Source organism: Sturnira hondurensis, unplaced genomic scaffold, assembly GCF_014824575.4.
Source record: "Sturnira hondurensis isolate 20B ecotype Veracruz unplaced genomic scaffold, ASM1482457v3 Scaffold0004136, whole genome shotgun sequence".
Taxonomy (NCBI): domain Eukaryota; kingdom Metazoa; phylum Chordata; class Mammalia; order Chiroptera; family Phyllostomidae; genus Sturnira; species Sturnira hondurensis.
In genome coordinates, this window is record NW_028076767.1 from 43,386,549 (window position 1) to 43,406,735 (window position 20,187).

General features: G+C 36.1%; 1 protein-coding gene across 2 annotated transcripts in view; it reads left to right on the forward strand.

The window, feature by feature from the left end:
- The window catches only part of SLC25A12 (solute carrier family 25 member 12), an 89,181-nt gene that overhangs the window by 30,757 nt on the left and 38,237 nt on the right, over positions 1–20,187 (forward strand). Inside the window, exons 1-5 of one of the 2 annotated variants that reach the window (XM_037044461.1) lie at positions 564–652; positions 5,208–5,311; positions 8,910–9,049; positions 17,724–17,870; positions 19,912–20,050. In XM_037044461.1, coding sequence (XP_036900356.1) covers positions 5,260–5,311; positions 8,910–9,049; positions 17,724–17,870; positions 19,912–20,050 — 478 coding nt within the window. In that variant the 5' untranslated portion in view covers positions 564–652; positions 5,208–5,259. Of the gene's footprint in view, positions 1–536; positions 653–5,207; positions 5,312–8,909; positions 9,050–17,723; positions 17,871–19,911; positions 20,051–20,187 lie in introns of those variants that run through there. The other variant, XM_037044460.1, reaches the window with a different exon arrangement.

Consider the following 20,187-nt stretch of genomic DNA (forward strand, 5'->3'; position numbering starts at 1 on the left):
TTTGCTGATTTTTGTTTCCATAATAGTGTTCAGCATGTTGCTTTGTCCTTTCTATTTTTCATAAATTGTTGATTACATCTAGAGTAGTGATTGTCAACATACAGGCTTGCTGTTGGTTTCTGGTGGGTAGATGCCAGGTATGCTGCTAAACCTGCTAAAATGCACAGGAGGCCTCTGCAACAAAGCATTACTCATCAGAAAATAACACAATTGAGTCCCAAGGTTGAGAAACTGATCTGCAGACTTGTTCAGCTTCAAGTTTAATTATTTTTGGTCTAATTCTCTTTCTCTGAGTGATGTTAGAAGCTATTGATTATTGCCTGGGTCCATTAATTTGCTAGGGCTTTAAAAAAAAGGTGACATTATAATTTTATTCATGTGTTCTTTATTTATTATCTGGAATACCTTTATAAAGAAAAACTTTCTTCATCAATTATTTGGTTACCCTGAGCTACATTTCATACAGTAAAGGCAGGTTGAGTGGCTGACATTTTGCCTTTCTTTACCAGCCAATAACATTTTATATTTTATTCTAGGTTGATCTCCTATCAAGAGTTTTTGGCATTTGAATCTGTTTTATGTGCTCCAGATTCCATGTTCATAGTGGCTTTCCAATTGTTTGACAAAAGTGGAAATGGAGAGGTGACATTTGGTAAGGAAAAGAAAAGATTGTAAGTGAAAAGTGGAGTTAGTGAGGCTTGTCCAGTCTATAATTGCTAAATCCAGTAACTGTATATAGATTGCTGTTTATTTTGGAGTTAGTCAATAAGTGAAGCATTACTCTCCTAAAAGGATTTACTCAGATAAAATTAAAATGGTTTTATTTTCTTCTAAGCATTAGACTATTGCAAAAATTAAGAAACCTAGGAATGACATTACTTCTGCTCATTGAGTCACTGATACTTTCGTATTCCTAAAATAGCTGGTGTAAAATTTTCTTGTTCTGGGCCATCCTGAGCAAAGGTCTTTATGAAACAGACTGTGAACAAACGATATGGACTAACCATGTCATTCTTCAAGGGATTTGGGGGTAGAGAGTTCAGAGCGTCTCTGTAGCATCTGGAAAACCGCTTCTATATCATTTTAACACCGAGAATGGAATTGTAGGAGGAAGTTAAGGCAAGAATAGTTAGCATTCTCTGGATCCCCATTTTAGGTTTTTGGTTTTGGGAAACAAGGCTAGGATATTAGAATTACCATCTGAGTTGGATGCAGAAATTGATTTAAATGCTTTTATAGGCATGTAAACTAGCACATTGTTGAGGTCTTGCAAGCTATAAACTTGGATTTCTATTTGTCACCATGTACTCTATTTTAAAGAGACTTATTTGCGGAAATTAGTTTTTGTTTAGGAAAAGTATCAACTAGTTTTTCCTATGACAAGCTTTTAAATAAAAAACAATGTAGTGTTTTCAAGGACCTTGAGCCCTTCACCCTTTCTTTTTTTAATATTTGGAATTTTTTATTGTGGTAACACAACATATAACACTTGCTATCTTAACCATTTTTAAGTGTAGAGTTCAGTTGTGCTGAGTATATTCACACTGTTGTGGAATAGATCTCCAGAACTTTTTCATTCGTAAAACTAAAAAACGAGAGCCCCATTTATGGTATGAATTGGCATTGGTATGTGGTAGAGAAACTCTTGAAAGTCAGGCTTTTCCTGAGCCACAGTACTAAATCTTTATTCAATGCAGAGCTTGTTCTAAAACAAACATTTTTAGTTAAGCCCAAGGGAAGAAGTGTTACTGCCACAGTACGGTTGGTGGGAACGCCCAGGTGTTTGGAAAGGACCAGTGGTGCCTTTGCTGCGACCTCAGTGGTGCATTTTCTAGCCTGGCACTGATTGTTTCTTCCTCTGCCCATTGGCCCAGTTGTCTTCCGTGTAAGAAGATTTTCTCAAATAAATACCCATGCAGAACTCTTTAGGTTTCTGTGCATATTTTGGCATTCTCCCCACTTTGGAGCAGTCTCTGGCCATTCTGCCTCCTAAAGAATGTTGACTTCACTCAAAATTACCTAGATTTTATAGTTTAACACATAAAACCTTTGTATCTCATCTTTCAGCATTAACCCTGTATTACTCATGATGCTGCATTTTCTGTTTTCAATAGGTAGCACACATGTCTCACTTCCAAATATGCAGAAATGCTTGGGAAATAACTTGATTAAAATATCTGTATTAGTGACAGTATACCTGTGTTTCTCTCATGTGTCCATCGTTAAAGAATTAAATTTCCCCAAAACAAATTGTAATTTATTTTGTCCCTCTTATCTCGATATCATGGTTCTTTGTGTCTCCTCCGCTTGGTTGCTTTTCTCAATTTCTAGTTTTAAAAATAAGTCACTGGAGTTAGTTCATCCAACAGACTAAGAGTAGAGACTCATGTCACTGTTGATTGGTGTATTAAAATTAGTGTGGGAAGTAGCTGAGTGGTTTACGCCACCTTTGTATTTTATGCAAATGAAAGTTTTTAGTTATTAGATCTCAACCTTAGCATTTTATAGATCTTTTGTTTTTCCTTTAGACTGTGATTTATGAATTAGGATTTTCAGAAAATTTAATTAGGATTGAAAGCAAAATAAAGTAGTTTTAGTTATCATAGCATCTGGTATGAACTGAAGAACATATAAACCCTCCAGGATCCTGCTTGCACTCTTCTCCATGATGTAGAGATGGGGCGATTCGTACAGAATGAGATAAACCTGACCTGCGCTCAGCGTCGTTCCCGGGGTCCCTGGCCATCTGGACGGTTCTCTTGATGGTGCTCACCTATTTCCTGGGGACTTTGACCATTTCCCCTTCCTGCCCTGCCTCCCTAGTTTTGAGGGCCCATTTTTAGGCAAATGTTCTTAACTAAAGTGAAAAGGATCATAATGAAAAAGAGAAAGTTTAACTTTAAAATCTTAAGAAAAGAGAAAAAACATTGAAATGGGTACAAATGCTATTTAACAAGGTTTCTAAGGCTGTATTTCAAGACCATTGAATTTCAGCATAAGAAAATAATTAATTTAGAGTTTATCTTTATAGGATTTTTGGATCTCTGATAAAGGTCAGTTTTCATGTTTGTATCTACTTAATAAAATGAATTATGCTTATGTATTTATAGACATGTTTAAGTAAAAGGAAATTTTAGATCTATTCTAACTTGAAATCTTTTTGACCAAATGGCCTTATGTTTTCTAGTTTGAAGCTTAGGAAAGGAATAGTTTTCTCTTGTGCACATCAGGAGAGAAAGGTGGGAGAGAATGCTGAGTGCGAGGTGTAACGGAGTGGGGAGAGACAATTGTGCCATCAGTATTTCTCACCGACTGTGATGATGATGTTATCTGTGTACTTGTATATATTCTTCTCATCTATGCTTTTTTTAAAGATAGGCTTTTTATACACATCAAATTATATACTTGTGTGCATCTTTCAAGTATTTTTATAAATAGTTATATTGAATAACATTTTCTTGAGTTCTGGACAATTAAAAAAATTATTGTTAGAGATGCCTTTACTCTGAGGGAAGGGACTTACATTGAGATCTTGGTAATCCATTTCAGAATGTACAAACTCAGGAGAGGGTTCTGGAGTTTTTAAAAGGGTGAATAAAACCATTAGTTACTCGTTTCCTCTTTGATGTTCCATCAACAAAACGTCTAATGCATGCTGTGGATAATCAATTACTTAATGGCTTGTGTGGCTGATACTGCCTGGTGCCATGAGCCTTGTAGAGGCCATTGCATGACTGTGTGTGCTAGAAACAGTACAAACTTGCCTTGGTCTCACTACTGTCCACTAGTGTATGGGATATGCTGCTTGGTAAAATTAGCTTGAGGTCCTCTAGATAACCAGTTGTGCTACATTGTGTTGTCAATAGTTGACATAAATTTAAAAAAAAAAAGACTATTGCTTTTACAATGATATAATAATTCAAAAAAACAGTCACCCAAACTCTTCATCTATTAACTGATAAATTAATAGAAAACATGTTATATATTCTAAGTTTTCTGTTAAAATCACATCAGCATTGTGTTCCAAAGTGTTTGCCTAGGAACAGCAACTCTCCGAAGTGAACTTTTCCAAGGCCACATCTTCACCCCCTGACTGTAAGAGCCTCAGAAGGCAGGGATTTTTTTTTTGAGTTTTTGACAATCAATATTTACAGCAAATAAAAATATGTCCATTTGTGCCTCTAAAATAGACTCTTTCCCCCTAAAAGGGAAGAATAAATTAGGCATAACCACTGCTGTTCTTAAAAGGCTGAAGAGATGGAAGTCTTGATATAAAAAATGTACCCTCTCTCAATGGAAACAAAACCATAGACATGGAATAATATGAAATACTAATGTTAATAAATACCCATTTTAATCTGGCAAGAATTAGAGCTTCACCTGGGCAGTCAAATTAAATCAGGAAGAATTTTTTAGACTTCTTTCAAATACCACAAAGAAGGTCATATTAATACTCAAGGCTGTTAGAATGGCTATTAGATTTTGAGGTGAAAAGAAAAAGGACATGCTGTTATTAGTTTTTGTATCATTTGGTGATGGACTGTTACAGCATCTAGCTTGTATGGTTACAGATGCTCTTTAAATTCATCTTCCTCAGAAAGGGACTTTTATGTGTATTCAGCAGCGTGACCACTCTATTGACTGTGCGTAGTCCCTTCTGGAGGTAGGTAAAGTGGTCCTAGAAATACCTTCCCTCAGAAAAACAGAGGGATCACCAGGAAACTAATGGTCTGCCTGGAAGTAGAACCTAGAAGTCTGGGACTGCGTCTCCCTGCTCTGTGGATTCGGACTTCCTCTATGAGTTCCTGTTGTCGATCTTTATTTTGTTGTTTGTTTTCCTTTGTTTTCTTTTTTGGTCTCTTAGTTATTCCTCTTCCGCCCCACCCCCACCCCCAAAGTTTTCCTTCACTAAAAAATCTCTTCACTTCCACAAGTCTTGCCATTGTTTTTGTTCAGTTGTACACAAGGATATTTCATTGTTCATGTTGGGAGTCCTTCTAAAAGCCTCTCTGACTTCACTTTAAGAACCGTGCAGGTGAAACTCAGCTGTTGAGGACTTTTTTCCCCCTGACAATAAAAATGCTTGGTCTCAAGCCTGTAAGTTGGAAGCAGTGGCTCCTGCTGGGCTGAAGTCCTTGGAATCAGGATGTCTTTGGGCTGATGGTAGGTGGGCTGTGTCACAGGGCTGATGGCTTGTATACCTACAGGAGGAGTTCTCTGGCCACACCGTTGGTACAGCAGCTCCTTCCAGGCTCATTCATGGAACAGGCATGGTGGCAGTCTTGGAGAAGAGTGCCAGCCCCGGTCAGAGGTAATTTTGTACTGCAGAAAGGTGAACAAGACCAGTAGGAAGCTCCCATAAGGACCAGGGGAGGGATAAGGGTGGATGAGATGGGGAGACAGTGGGGAAAATGAAAACCTCTGTTAAGACATATTTACACAAAATATGTGCTTTGATGTATATTTCATCTAGTCCAATCATCATAAGTGACTGATACAGCTAAACTGACTAATGTTTTACGTCTGTGAACATTTTTACTTAATCACAGTTGTCACCATTACCTGCCCTCCTGACAAATTATTGTACTCCTTTCCTTTGAGCAAAGAGAACATAATGACAGGCTAGTTTTGTATCTGGCCCCAATTCCCTTTTCAAAGGAATTAGAAGCCCTCTGTTTCCATAAGCCTATGCTCTGCAAGAAGTGAAAAAGTGGTCTATTGTTTTCTATATGTCAGAAAACGAATGGATTCCTATTTCCCTTAGCAATGCCAACCTGGTATAAAACACCAGATCATGATCTTGCTCCCAATAAGATGTGATTGTCATGGTCTTTTCATCGAGGCCAGAACTATGGCTACTGAAATAGCACCTCAAGCAGTGCTATTTAGAGCTAAAGACCCTTGTTTGCCACTGGAAAGACGGGATTCTCTCTGGGGGGACAACTTGTTACGCAGTGTCAGTTAGTTGGATTGGGTACATCTGAGAGTATTTGCGTTCCCTTTCATGTCACGCAGAACCCGACAAAACCTGGTAAGATGAGAACATTAGCTGTTTGAGCTCTTGCCTCACACAAGTATAAGTTCTCCAGTTCTGGAGCTTTTGTGTAATTTTTTTTTATTTTTGATAAGCACATCTTTCTAAAAGTAAAGTGGTAATTAAGAATCGGACTTTAAAACCATAGTGTTATTAATTATTTCTGTAAGCTTCCTGAATTAGCCTTAGACAGTTGGTAGTGTACATACAGAAGGGAAGTGGGATACATCAAGAGGTGCCAAAGTAGGTTTGAAATTTAGTTAGTTCCAGTAACTATCATTGTAGCCTGTGATGTGGCTAAACTAATTAAAAGTGTCCAAGGGTAGTTCATAAACCACAGCACATTCTAAGGGTCATACCAAAACTGCATACAGAGCTGTGAAGTGCCCACTTTAGGAGAAATAGGAAAAGTTCAAACAAATACTTAGGCCAAATGACATTTCCATATTTGGGGAGATTACTGTGAATAATTCAGGCTGTAATTTTAATTGCTTTGAAAATATTCTAAGATCTTATTTAGAGGTTGTTAGGAAATTTATAAAGTAGGATTTTAGTTAAAGTTTTTATTATAGAACTATTTTTCTAAATGTAAATTATACATTGTAATTTTTATTTATAAATACTGTTTTTTGTGATACAAAGCAATTTTCATAANAACAAATACTTAGGCCAAATGACATTTCCATATTTGGGGAGATTACTGTGAATAATTCAGGCTGTAATTTTAATTGCTTTGAAAATATTCTAAGATCTTATTTAGAGGTTGTTAGGAAATTTATAAAGTAGGATTTTAGTTAAAGTTTTTATTATAGAACTATTTTTCTAAATGTAAATTATACATTGTAATTTTTAAAGCAATTTTCATAATTAAATTTTTGTAGTTTGAAAGCTTCTGAATCTTTGTCTTTACTTGATATAGTTTCACACTTGAGATTCTGCTGTCTTCTGATCACATAAAGGGAATTCAGTTTTATTCCACCATTATATAAAACTTATGAAGATAGCAGTATGTACATTTCTTATCAAATTATTGAGTTTGGGGACTTAATGACCTTTAATACAAAGATAATAAAATAACTTATTCCCTGTAATAATTAATTTTAATATTACTTAAATATATATAGTAATTTAACTTTTTTGCTTTCCATTCATGTTTCTTTAGTTTTATACTTTTTTAGACCTTAAAAATAAGAAATTAATTAATTTAGGAAGAGAAGCAACCAATTAAATAGTAGAATTCTAAAATTTTCTTTCTAATCTGCCATATTTTTCGCTCTAAATATGTAATTGCAACTCATATTATTTTAATTATCCTGTAAACTTTAACATATTTCATAACTTGAAGTTTCATGTACATTTAAGGATAATCCTTTGTGTTGGTTAGAAGCTAGGATCCCATGGATTGCTGTTGAGTTATTTATTTGTTTTTAGAAACAAAAACCCATATATTTAATTCGTGTTTATGGAAGGTGAAAATAATTTGATATGATTTGCAAATTCTGAAATGCTGTTGCTACTTCGGCAAGAAAGAAATACTACATTCTATTTGAAAACAAAGATGAGAATCCCATCTCCCCAGTGACATCCAATGCCTCCTTCCAAGTTTCCGATTCTGACCTGCTCAGAGCTGTTACAGACATCGAATCCAGACTGGCAGGATTTCTAGTTCAGGATTCTTACACTACATACGCTCCCTACCCCGTAGCAGTGCTTTTATCAAGAACAAAAGGTGTATAAAAAACAAAGGGAATCCATTAAACCATTTACAATATGAGATCTGTACCTTATTTAAAGAATTTGAAGAAATTAGAGAAAATAGCATAGTTGGAGACAATATTAAACTTATATTTACTAATTCTCTAGTATAATTGATAGCTCTTGATGGTAAGACCCTTTTACTAATGTAATTGGCTTAAATTTGAAAATAATTTTGTTCTTAAAATGTTAGTAAAACAGGGCTTCTGCTTTCTTAACTTTTTAATGTTTTTTTTTTTTTTTTGGCATGAGCTTCTAAATTAGTCTATCGAGTCTGTGCTTGTAAAAGTACCAGTCATTTGTGAACTGCCTTTTATACTAAGTGTAGAACTGTGTAAGAAAGTGAATGACAATCTTAGTGCATGACGACAAGCTGTCAGAGGGTTTTGGTTGTACATTACACAGTGTGACTGGTTCTTATCTAAAAGTTACGATACTGTGTTTAGTCCTTCCTTATTTAAAAGTGAGTCACTAACTTCACTTATCTTAAAATATCTTAATAGTTGAGACTAATAATCATGGTTTTTATGAGGATTTTGAAGCTTTTTGTCAAGACCATATTTTTGACAATATCAGAAGCTTTTAATAAGGTGCTTGCTGCTGAGCTAATGATATGCTTTTGCTAGTATTTCTTATACCTATCTTCAATAGACATATTCAGTCTAGTGTGAATGTAATAATCAAGCCTCAATCAAACCATACTTAGTATGACAAATATTGCATTATACTGTAATTTAGGTATTCATGCTTCTGATAAAGGGCTTAATTCGACTCCTTGAGGAACCGGGAAAACACTATTGATTTTATACTGGAATGCAAAGTAGCAGCCATTTATAGTGCAAGGTACAAATCACTTCCTAATTAAAATTATATCAAGAGAAATTAAGAATCTCATGGCCTTATATGTAACGGTACACAATCTTAAGTGTAAAATTATATTTTGTATCAATTGTGCTCCTGTGCATGGGTTTCTGGGCACAAAATTTTTGCAGCTAATCTTAATAGAATCAGATAATATTGACTTTTAAAATTTCTCTTAATTTCTTTCTGTAGGAACATTGCAGTGGACTAAACTACTTATGCCAGATATAATTTATTTATTTTTGTTTTCCCTTTTAAGAAAATGTCAAAGAAATATTTGGACAGACTATTATTCATCATCATATCCCTTTTAACTGGGACTGTGAATTTATCCGACTGCATTTTGGGCATAATCGGAAGAAGCATCTTAACTACACAGAATTCACACAGTTTCTCCAGGTGAGCTTAGTCTTCATAACTGGTGTAAATATATACCATTCCTCTTCCATCTCCTTCCCTTTAAGTTTTATTAAGTTTATTATAAAACTAGCAATTCTTGTGTCATTTTATCTCCATTTTTCATTTCCCACTCCCAGAGGCAACTTCTTGAAACTTTTATCATTGTTTCTTTTTTTTATTTATATTTTATTGTTTTCTGTTACCATTTATCCCTTTATGCCCACCTCCTCCCTACAGTGGCCACACTGTTGCCTGTGTCCATCAGTCCTTTTCCCTGTTTGCTCAGTCCCTCTGCCCTTAGCCGGGCAATAACTGTAAGCCTGCTCTCCATCTAGGAGTCCGTCTCTATTTTGCTTCTTAGTTCAGTTTGTTCATTAGATGCCACATATGAGTGAAATCGTATGGCATTTGTCTTTCTCTGACTGGCTTATGTCGCTTAGCATAATGTTCTTCAGGTCTGTCCATGCTGTCGCACAGGATAAAATTTTCATTTTTTTAAGGCCCAGTGGTATGCCATTGTGTAAATGTGCCACAGTTGTCTTACCACTTCTCTGTGATGGCCATTTGGGCTGCTTCCATATCTTGGTGATTGTAAATTATCATTCTTTCTCATAGTGCTTACTTCTGTAGCTTTAAATAATAATAAACTTGTGCTGGCACTTCTCCTTTTGAATTGATCACTTTTAGGTATTTTTGATTGAATCTGAACTATGGAAAATTAGTAGTCACTTCTTTCACCTCTACCACAGATTTGGAATTTTCTCTCACCACCCCCATCTCATGAGTCTACTTGGATCAATATTATATTTGAATCATTATAGTTAAACACTATGCATAACTAAATTATCACATTTGTTAGAATTTCTATTTTTTCTTATTTAGTTTTCTATGTTTTAATGTAATGTGTTCTCAAACTTTGCCTCAGTTAGTAAAATCCTTTTTTAATATGTTTAAAACATATTAGGCATTACATCAATTTCATCTTAGAGCTCTCCAGGGACTTTCTTTTTTAAAAAAATGAGGTAAATTTCACTTAAAATTAACCTTGTAAATATACACAATTTAGTGGCACTTAGTACATTCACAGTGTTGTACAACCACCTCCTCTAATTCTAAAATGCTTTCATCGCCCCGGAAGAAAACCCTGTGCCTGTTAAGCTGTCATTCAGTCCTGTCTCTTCCCAACCCCTGGTAACCGTCGGTCTGCTTTCTGTCTGTGGATGCACCTACTCTGAGTATTTCACATACAGTCAGCCCTTGAACAGCGTGCGTTTGAACTGCACATGTCCACTTACACACAGATTGTTTTCAGTAAATATGTACAACTATAAATGTGTATTCTCTTTCTTATGATGTTCTGAATGATATTTTCTTTTTCTCTATCTTTATTGTGAGAATACAGTTCATAACACATGTAACATACAAACTGTGTTAATTGACTGTTTATGGTATTGGTAAGGCTTCTTGTCAACAGTAGGCTATCAGGAGGCAAGTTTTGGGGGACTGAAAGTTATAGGTGGATAATTATATGCCCCTCACCCCCACATTGTTCAAGGGTCAAATATAAATAGAGTTAATTATACAATACAACTTTTCATGTCAGGCTTTTTTTCATTTAGCATAATATTTTCCCAGGATTATCCATGTTGTAGCATATATTAGTACTTCATTTCTTTCTATGGCTGAATACTATTCCATTGTGTAAATACACCATTTTTTGTTCTGTCCATTAGTTGAGGAACACTGATTCTTTCTCACCTTTTGGCTATTGTGAATAGTGCTGCTATCAACATTGGTATAAAAGTTTTTGTTTGAATACCCATTTTCAGATCTTTTGAATATATCCCTATGAATGCGGTTGCTTGGTCTATGACAACTTCTTTGCTCCCTGGGTAGAGGCTGGGCTTTGTTCTTGAGGCAGAGCTGCTGGTCTCTGAGCTCCCTTCATCTTCACCCTGCGGAGTCCGTTTGCCTTTCTGTTAGGTTGAATCTCCGTTTGCTGATTCCATCTCTTGTGTTATGATTTATTTCTTCTTTTTGGAGGAATATTTCCTGTAGGGGCTTCCTGAAGAAAGTAAGTGAGATTTTTCATATAAAAACCTTTGCTGTATTATTACATGTATTTTGATTGGGTTTAGAGCTCAAGTAGGAATTTATTTCTCTCTTAATTTTGAAAACGTTTCTTGTTTTCTGACTTCCAGTTTTGCCACTGAAAAGTCCAGTGGCATTCTTATTCTTGATCATGTTTTGAAAGTTTTTTTTCTACTCTGGAGAGTTCTTTTTTTAATCTTCCCCCAAGGATATATTATTTACTGCTTTTAGAGAGTGAGGAAAGAAGCGGGGGGTGGGGTGGGGGAGACAGAGACAGAGGGAGGGAGAGACACAGAGAGACAGAGACACTGGGGATGGTGCTCCGGGCAACCCGGCTACCCAGCCAGGCCGGACTCTGGGAGGTTTTCAGATGTTTTCTCCAGTATTTTGAAATTTCACAACGATATTCCTTGATGTGAGTCTGTTCATTTTGCTGAACATTCAGTGGTCTCTTTTAATTTGAAAACTTGTAACTGTCAATTATTGAAAATACTTTTCTTATGTACTTCTTCCCTTCCTGTCTTCTTCCTTTCTAAAACAGTAAACATATTAAATGTATGCTCCTTTAGTTTTCTTTCATATTTTCCTTCTGACCTTCTATTCACTTTTTAATTTTTATTACATTTCTAGATCCTTTAGTTTTCTTTTTGTATTTTCCTTCTGAACCTTCTCTTCAGTTTTTAATTTTTATTATATTTGTGATTTTTTTTTCAGGCTCAAATTAAGGCACTAGTCTCATATTTCTGATTTTCAGAAACTCTTTTGTTTATTGAATATGTATTTCTTTTTTAAAATTAGCATCCTATTCTTTTTTTGTGGATGTACTATTTTTTCACTTCCCCAAAGATATTATAGACAGGGTTTTTTGGTTTTATTTTTTTAAATTTCGTTCTCTCTGCAAGTGTGTTTTCTTCATATTTCTTTCTCTTTGTCTGAGTTTCTGTTTTTTGTGTTAGTGGCTTTTCTCATATATCTGATGGTCCTTGATCCTCATCTCATATTTAAGATTGAGGCTTACTAGAAGCTTTTGCTTCATGGTAGGACTTACTAACTGGCCCTTACTGTACAGTAAACTGTAAAGTTCTCTAGTGGGGCTGTTTCATTGGGGTCCCTCTAATGTCTGTATGTTCAGGTCTTTTCTTTTGAGTAGGGGAACCGGAGAATAATCATCCGGCCTCCCATCTGGATTATTTGGTCTGGATTGTGGCATTCTGGCGCTGAGTAAGACAGCATCCAGTATGGAGATGGGCTTTTCACTTACTTACTCCTTTCAGTTGTGCCTGGTGTTCTCTATTCTAAAGACCCTCTGTTAGACTTTCCAGGCAGTGAACCTCTAGTCTTTTGCTAAGGCTGGGAAAAGGCAGAGGTCTAGCTATGGTGCAGTAAGTCAGGTGATTAATTGCTTTTTAAACAGACTTCCATCTAAGCCTCCTGTTTTCAGTTCCACCTTCATCGTCACATCCAGGGGTACTAGTACAGTGAATATCTGAATCTTTTGGGGGTCTCTCATGTACATTGGATTGCTTTTTGTCTTTCTCTGCTTCAGTTTTCTTGGTTCTGCTAAGTCGGTTGTCACTTACCCTTCTGCTCTCTGATCTTAAAAATGTAGTTTCTGTCTTTTCCTTTTCCATTCTCTTCATTCTTGACTTTTTGTTTTGTTTATTTTTTTTTTGTTCCTTTACTGTGATTTTGTGAGGAGTGGGGTTTTGGAAGACAACAGGGTTAAATGTACTAGTTCAGGCTGATCCAAAGCCATACTGTTTTTGAAGCTGTTGATCTCCTGGCTACATGAAACGTATTTTCAAGTGCAGAAGACCTTTAGCTTTAGCATAATTTCCTTTCTTTATCATTTCCCTCAGTTGCTCTATTTACCCTTTCAATCCAGAAGCTGACTTATTTTATCATTTATTTAATGGGGTATCTATCTTTTTAGATAAAGGATCTTTTTAGATCCTTATTTTACCTTTTATAAACCCAGGGTAATGCTTTTCTTCATTAAGATAATCACAGTTTGAAAACTACGATCTTTTAAGTGTGCATATTGGTGGAACCCAGTGCTTGTTCTAATAATTTCACTGTCAGTGCCTACCTGACTGACTAAAATGCTCAAACTTGGAAAGTTGAAAATATCATACATTTGAGAGATGAAAGTAGTATTTTTGAAGATTTCTCCAAAGATGGCTTGTTCTCATTGTTGGTTCCCTTGCATATACTGAAGATATTTTCTGATATCTATTTTACCCTGGTGTCTTGATTATACTATTGGGTTGGCCAAAAAGTCTGTTATGTTTTTTCTGTAAAATAAAAGACACATTTTTCATTTTCACCAGTAACTTTATTGATTTGGATATTTTGAGTATGTCAGCTATCACCCTCAATTGGCTTCTAATGGGTAGAGGCCAGGGGTGTTGCTAAACATCTTCCAATGCATAATAAGACAGCCCCAAAGCAAAGAATTATTTGGCCAAAATGTCAATAGTACCAAGAAATTTTGCAAACCACTTTTGACATGTTCAATCAGTCACAGCACCTTCTCCATTCACTATACAAATCTTCTTTTGTGTTTCAGTTGCATTTTTACCTTTCCAAAGATAATAATCCATAATGCACTGAAAATGTTGCTTATCTTCTTTCATCTTCAATATTAAAATGGCTGCATAAAAATCACCGATTTTGACTTTTTTTAATACACGTTGATGTGATGATAGCTGTCACAATACAATCTAACAAAATTGTTTCGAATGAAGCTAAAGACAACTAAGCGCTACTAGAGCCATCATATGGAAAAAAACATAACAGACTTTTTGGCCAACCGAATAACATAAACTGAGAGCTATATACATAGGGCTTCTTTTTTCTTTGTGTTGCTTCTCATTTGAAAGTTCTTAATTTTAACTTTTAAAACTTTTTATTTTGAAAGATTTAAAATATATTTAAAAATAGAATAGGATCATCAACCTCATGTGCCCATCAACAAGCTTCAACATTTATTAACTGTTGGCCCATCTTGTTTCATCTGTACTTTACAATCTGCCCCACTACTGGATCATTTGGAAGCCAATCGCATATACTGTGATACTTCAAAACTATATCTTTAAAAGATACATAAAATTCAACTGTTGACCTAGTAAAAAATGGAAAACCTATCATAATGAAGATTCTGCTTTGTTTTTACTATAAAGGCCCATATTCTCTTTAGTACTGAGTGTCATTAATAAGTCTTTTTTAAATAAAGATTTTATTTATTTATTTTTAGAGAGAGGGAAAGGGAAGGAGAAAGAAAGGGAGAGAAACATCAGTGTGTGGTTGCCTCTCATGCACCACCTACTGTAACCCAGGCATGTGCCCTGACTAGGAAATGAACCAGTGACACTTTGGTTTGCAGCCAGCACTCAATCCACTTAGCCACAACACCCAGGGCCATTAAGAAGTCTTAATCATGCCCACAGTTGGCACTAGATATTTCTGAGATGCTAAGACATACACATATTTAGTAGGGGGTTAATATCTAAAATATACAAGGAACTCAAACAAAAAACTCACAAATTATTTATGAAATGGGCAAGAGACCTAAATCAACATTTTTCCCAAGGCATACAAATAGCCAACAGGTACATAGTAAGTTGCTTAATATCATTGATTATCAGAAAGATGCAAGTTAAAACCACATGAACATGCCATCTCACACTCACTAGGATGGCTACTCAAAGCAGAGAACAAGTGTTGGGAGGATGTGGAGAAAAGGGGATACTTGTACACTGTTGGCGGGAATGTAAACTGATAGAGCCGCTATGGAAAACAGTATGGAGGTTCCTCAAGAAATTAAAAATAGAACCGCCGTGTGATCTAGCAATTCCACTTCTGTGTAAGTATCCAAAGGAAATAAATTCCTGTCTCAAAGAAATACCTGTACTCCAAATGTTTATTGCATTATTATCACAATACCCAAGGTACTGACACTTGAGTGTGCATGGACCGATGGATAAAGAAAATGTATACACACACACCGATGCACAGGAATATTACTCCTAGAAATAGAAGAAAATTCTGCTATTTGCAACAACATGGATGGACTCTGAGGGCCTTATGCTAAGTGAAATAAGCTAGACAGACAAAGAAAAATACTGAATCACTTATATGTCAAATCTAAAAGAAAACAGAGTTGAACACAGAAACAGTAGGAAAGTAGTTGCCAGGGACAAGGTTGGGGGACAGGGAGAGGCTGAAAAGAGGTGCAAACTTTCAGGAGTAAGACATGAATGGGTCAGAGGAGCTAGTGTATAACGTGATGACAATGGTTGATAACATACTATATTCTATAAATGAATTTTGCTGAGAGTAGAACTTGTGTCCTGTAGAACTTGTGTCCTTATAAAGAAAGGTAGTATAGAGGTGATGAAATGTGTTAATTAACTTGGTGGGAATCCTTTCACATTGTGTACATATATGAAATTATCACATTGAACACTTTAAATAATTTTAGCTTTATTTGTCACTTATACCTTAATAAAGTTGAAATTTCAAAAAAAGTAGAAGAGAGAACCTTTGTCAGATCATGCTGTTTATCTTGTATTCTTTCTCTTTCATGTGTTGAACTGTGGTTTCTTCACTTCTGTTGCTTTTCTCAAGAAACTCCAGATACGTAGATGTTTGATGATGGGTGTTAAATACTTTGATGTTTTTCTCAGTGTTATCGTTTAACTTTTAAAGCTAAGAGTATTGAAATATTTACTAGGTTTTATATACTTGTCATTAGCCTGTTACCTAAGAGAAACTATTTTTAAAACTTCTTTTATTATTAAATATCATATACATAAAGAAAGATGCCTAAGACAAATGCATAACTTAATAAATTATTATAAGACAAACATCTGGTAAGGTAATATTAATATCTTTGAATTATTGAGCTATCATATAATTACATGAAAATATAATTAAATAAGTCAGTAAAATAGTGAGACCTCAACCAAAATCTATTTTAAATATCAGGAAAAGGTAAAGCAACATTTATTTGTAGGCTTTCATAAATTAATGATAATGAAAATTACAATATTTAACTAAAATATTTTAATATTTAAATATGAATATTATTTCTATAGTTACATGATAATGATGCTGTTTAATCCCAGTTACATACAGTAACTGCTGTAACTGCTGTTTCATACAGTTACAAATTGTATGAAAATGGGAGTAAACAGCATCGTTATTATGTTGTGATAACAGATTTATTTGGATTATGTAGCAGGCCCTTAGGGCAGAAGTGTTGAGATTTTGACTTTTGTATGTACTTAGGGTATTACTAGCACATTTTACTGTTTTTATGGACATCATTTATTACAAAATTTGGCTGTGCAGTAGATCAAAAGTTCAGAGATTTTCTGGATTATTTTACAGTTTCTGAGCAACTGCCCAAGGCCAGGTAGGGTGATAGCTGAACATAAATCATGCAGTTTGTTAAATCATAAGTTTCCCGTTAGCACTACAATTGCCCTTGAACAATGTGGGATTAAGAGTGCCAGTCCCCACACAGAGGAAAACCCACATATAGCTTCTGACTTTCCAGAAGCTTTAGTCTTCCCTTGGTGAGGAGGATTGGTTCCAGAGCCCCTGAAGATAGAAGAATCTGAGAATGCTCAAGTCCCTTGTATAAAATGGCAGAGAACAATGCATGCAGTCGGCCCCCCACACCCATGGATTCCCAACCACAGATCTGTGGTTGGTTGCATTCGTGGATGCAAAAACCCAGCGATACAAAGAGTGCTGACAGTGCATTTGTTGTAAAAGTTTGTGTATAAGTGGACCCATGCAGTTCAAATCCACGTTGTTCAGTGGTCAACTGTACTAAGTGTTGTACTTACCAGAGTTCCTCATAAATTCATTTTTAAATTGTTTGAAAAATGGTTTCTGATTTCTTGAGATTGGCAGGGGGCTGACTTTAATTGCAACATTTAAAAATTGAAAAATTTAAGATGAATCTAAACTTTTATTCAGAAAGTATTCTTAGATGATAAGAACGTCTTAAAGCAAGAGAGAAAATAATTAGTACTTACTTTAAAGGCTGAAATAAAGCACTGGAAACATGCTCAACTTGTTTTTAGTGTGGAAACTTTTCAAGTTAACTGAAGATTTTTTTTCCTCCTTCATTTTCCTCATTGTCATGCTGTGATTCATTCGTCTTCCTGAGGAGTAATACATAGTACATTTTTAGAAAAATTTGCTTTTTGTTTATTTTTTAAAGATTTTATTCATTTTTTTATTTAGAGAGGGGGGAAAGGAGGGAGAGAAATATTAATGTGTGGTTGCCTCTTGTGTGCCCTTTCCTGGGGATGTGGCCCACAACCCAGGCATGTGCCCCTACTGGGAATCAAACCAACAACCCTGTGGTTTGCAGGTTGACATTCAATCCACTGAGCTATATCAGCCAGGACGAAAATTTGCTTTTTAAAAGAAATTGAAAGTGTTGTAAATTTAGATCTGTACACTGTTCATTTCTTTAGTAAGTGCATGTAGTGAAAGGATGTCTGTCCTTTCCAAAACATATACTTTCTAATAATAGTGCCCCATTTCTGACTTTTCCCTCTAGGAGCTACAGTTGGAACATGCAAGACAAGCCTTTGCACTGAAAGATAAAAGCAAAAGCGGCGTGATTTCTGGTCTGGATTTCAGTGACATCATGGTTACCATTCGGTCTCACATGCTCACTCCCTTTGTGGAGGAGAACTTAGTTTCAGTAAGTAAAAGCAAGTTCTTCAACTTTCTGTTTCCTTAAACCTTTAGAACCACCGAGTCCCGGATTGCTTCCCTGAACCCACCTGACTCTCAACTATTTTATGTTTGCTTGGTAGAAGGTAAACAGGTATGGGTGAGGGAGGTAGTGGTGATGGTGAATAGTCGCTCCCCAGACTGTAGCAAAGCCACTATCTTGCTCTCATGTATTTCCGAATTGTTTATTTCCACTTAGAGAGTACAACTGCAGGGCACAGGGGAATTTGTAGACCAGGGTGTGCATTACTTTTTCCAGTGGGCTGTACATCTTTCCATCCCACCAGGCTCCCAAAGCTGTGCTTTAGGAATGGCTCCTTCCTCTGTTCCCTGCGTTGTGCTGTTTGCTGGAGGCATCATCATGGGCCTCTGCCCTGTTTTAATTACTGTGGCCATAGCAGATGGTGTGGGGGAAATAGGTGGGCATCAGCCTCTGTGGCTCACTCTTCTCTCAGTATCCGCCCCTTTACCTGCTTGTTCTGACTGCATGGACCAGACAGTTTTTTTGTTCTGTTAAACTGCTAATCTCTGTAAAGTAATAATCATCTGGACCAATAGCACACTGATGTCATCCACTTCCTCACAAAGAGTGGTGAAACTTTCCTCACCTCCCAGTTGTCTTGTCTTGTTCATGCCTTGTACTTTTGTGTAAGTTTCTGATTGCTGCTTGTTTTTAATGGAGGGAAGCCAATGAGTGCTTTTGTTGTTTCAGCTGAGGATCATTATCCCTGATGTAGGCTGGGGTAGAAAGATCAACTTCTGTTCTTTTTCTTCAGTGAATTTGAACATGGAGCATGTCACTTTCTCCTACACATTTCACCTCCTTGACACCCATCTCCCACTCCCTTACCCTCACCTCATACCCTAATCAAAAAATGAAAGGGAGGAAGGAAAGAAAGGGAGAGAGTGAGGGAAAGAGGGAACAAGGATACAGAGTCCTAGAGTGAAGGACTCACCGAATGCCTTATAGCGAAGGAACCCCGCTAATTTTTTCATTTGGGTTAGATAGTCCTATTAGAGTCTTGGTTTACCAAACATCCCTTCAGTCCCCAGAGGGATATATTAAATAATTTGTTTTTGGGTCACTGCTATCCAAATTCAGGCTAATACAAGTATCATCTATATTTGGGTTAAGGCATGTGTGTGAGGGATGGTGGGGGTGGCTACAGACTTTCACGATTAAGGTTGTCACACTCGTATTTCCATAAGCACTTCTTTGAGTTTTTAGTAGTGAATGTTTTCAATCATATGGGCTCCTTTGACTCCGGACTTAGAAATTAGGCTTTTGCAAACTATGAAAAATACTCCTTTTACTTTATGGCCAAGTGGTTGGCAGAAGGAGAAATTACCTCCTCACCCTGCAGAGGTAATGAAGGCCACATTGCCCCCAAACCTCCCCAGCATGAGAGACTCTCTTGAGCTGTTCCATTAATGATATAACTTATGGTGAATAAATCCTTCCTAGATTTTCTCTGTATTTTTTGGAGTTTTGGGTAGTTGTTATATCTTTCATAATACAGATGCAAAACCCAGCACTGACTGTTAAATATCTTAATTATAACAATGGCCTTAAAGAAGAGAGGAAAGTTGATATTGTGAAAAAGTCTTTTTTAAAAAAGCAAATTTTAAAATGCTCCTTATATAGTAGTATTGATGCTTGGATTATCCAGAGCTAGCAGGAGTTCCATGGTTGAGGGTCTTGAAAATCCTGTTTAAATAACTATTGTTTTTGATCTGTGATAATTATATTTGTTGTTTCTGACCTTATAGGTAGATGAACCATGAAGTCTAACTTCCAGATGTTGCTTTCTTCCCTAAAACCTAAATTACATAGACCTCCCTGAGGGCATGAAAGGCACTGAGTGTTTTAGTACAATGCTTATCTTGTGTTTATGGGCTGGTTGTTAATCATTCTAATAATGAAGACTCCTTTGGATATTCTTTGAGAAAAGTACAGCGTCCATAAACATGTGTTTTGTTGGCTAACTTTTTGTGTTGTGATTTCCTAGGCAGCTGGAGGAAGTATCTCGCATCAGGTTAGCTTCTCCTACTTCAATGCGTTTAACTCCTTACTGAATAACATGGAGCTTGTTCGTAAGATATATAGCACTCTAGCTGGCACAAGGAGAGATTTTGAAGTCACAAAGGGTAAGATTTACAATATATCTCTTGATTTGAATCTCAGCATTTTCACTTTTCTTTATCTAGGGCATGAGATTGCTCTAAGTTTACCACTCTGAAGTCAGATCTAGAGAGTGTGTTGCCATGCGTGTATGCCGCACTGG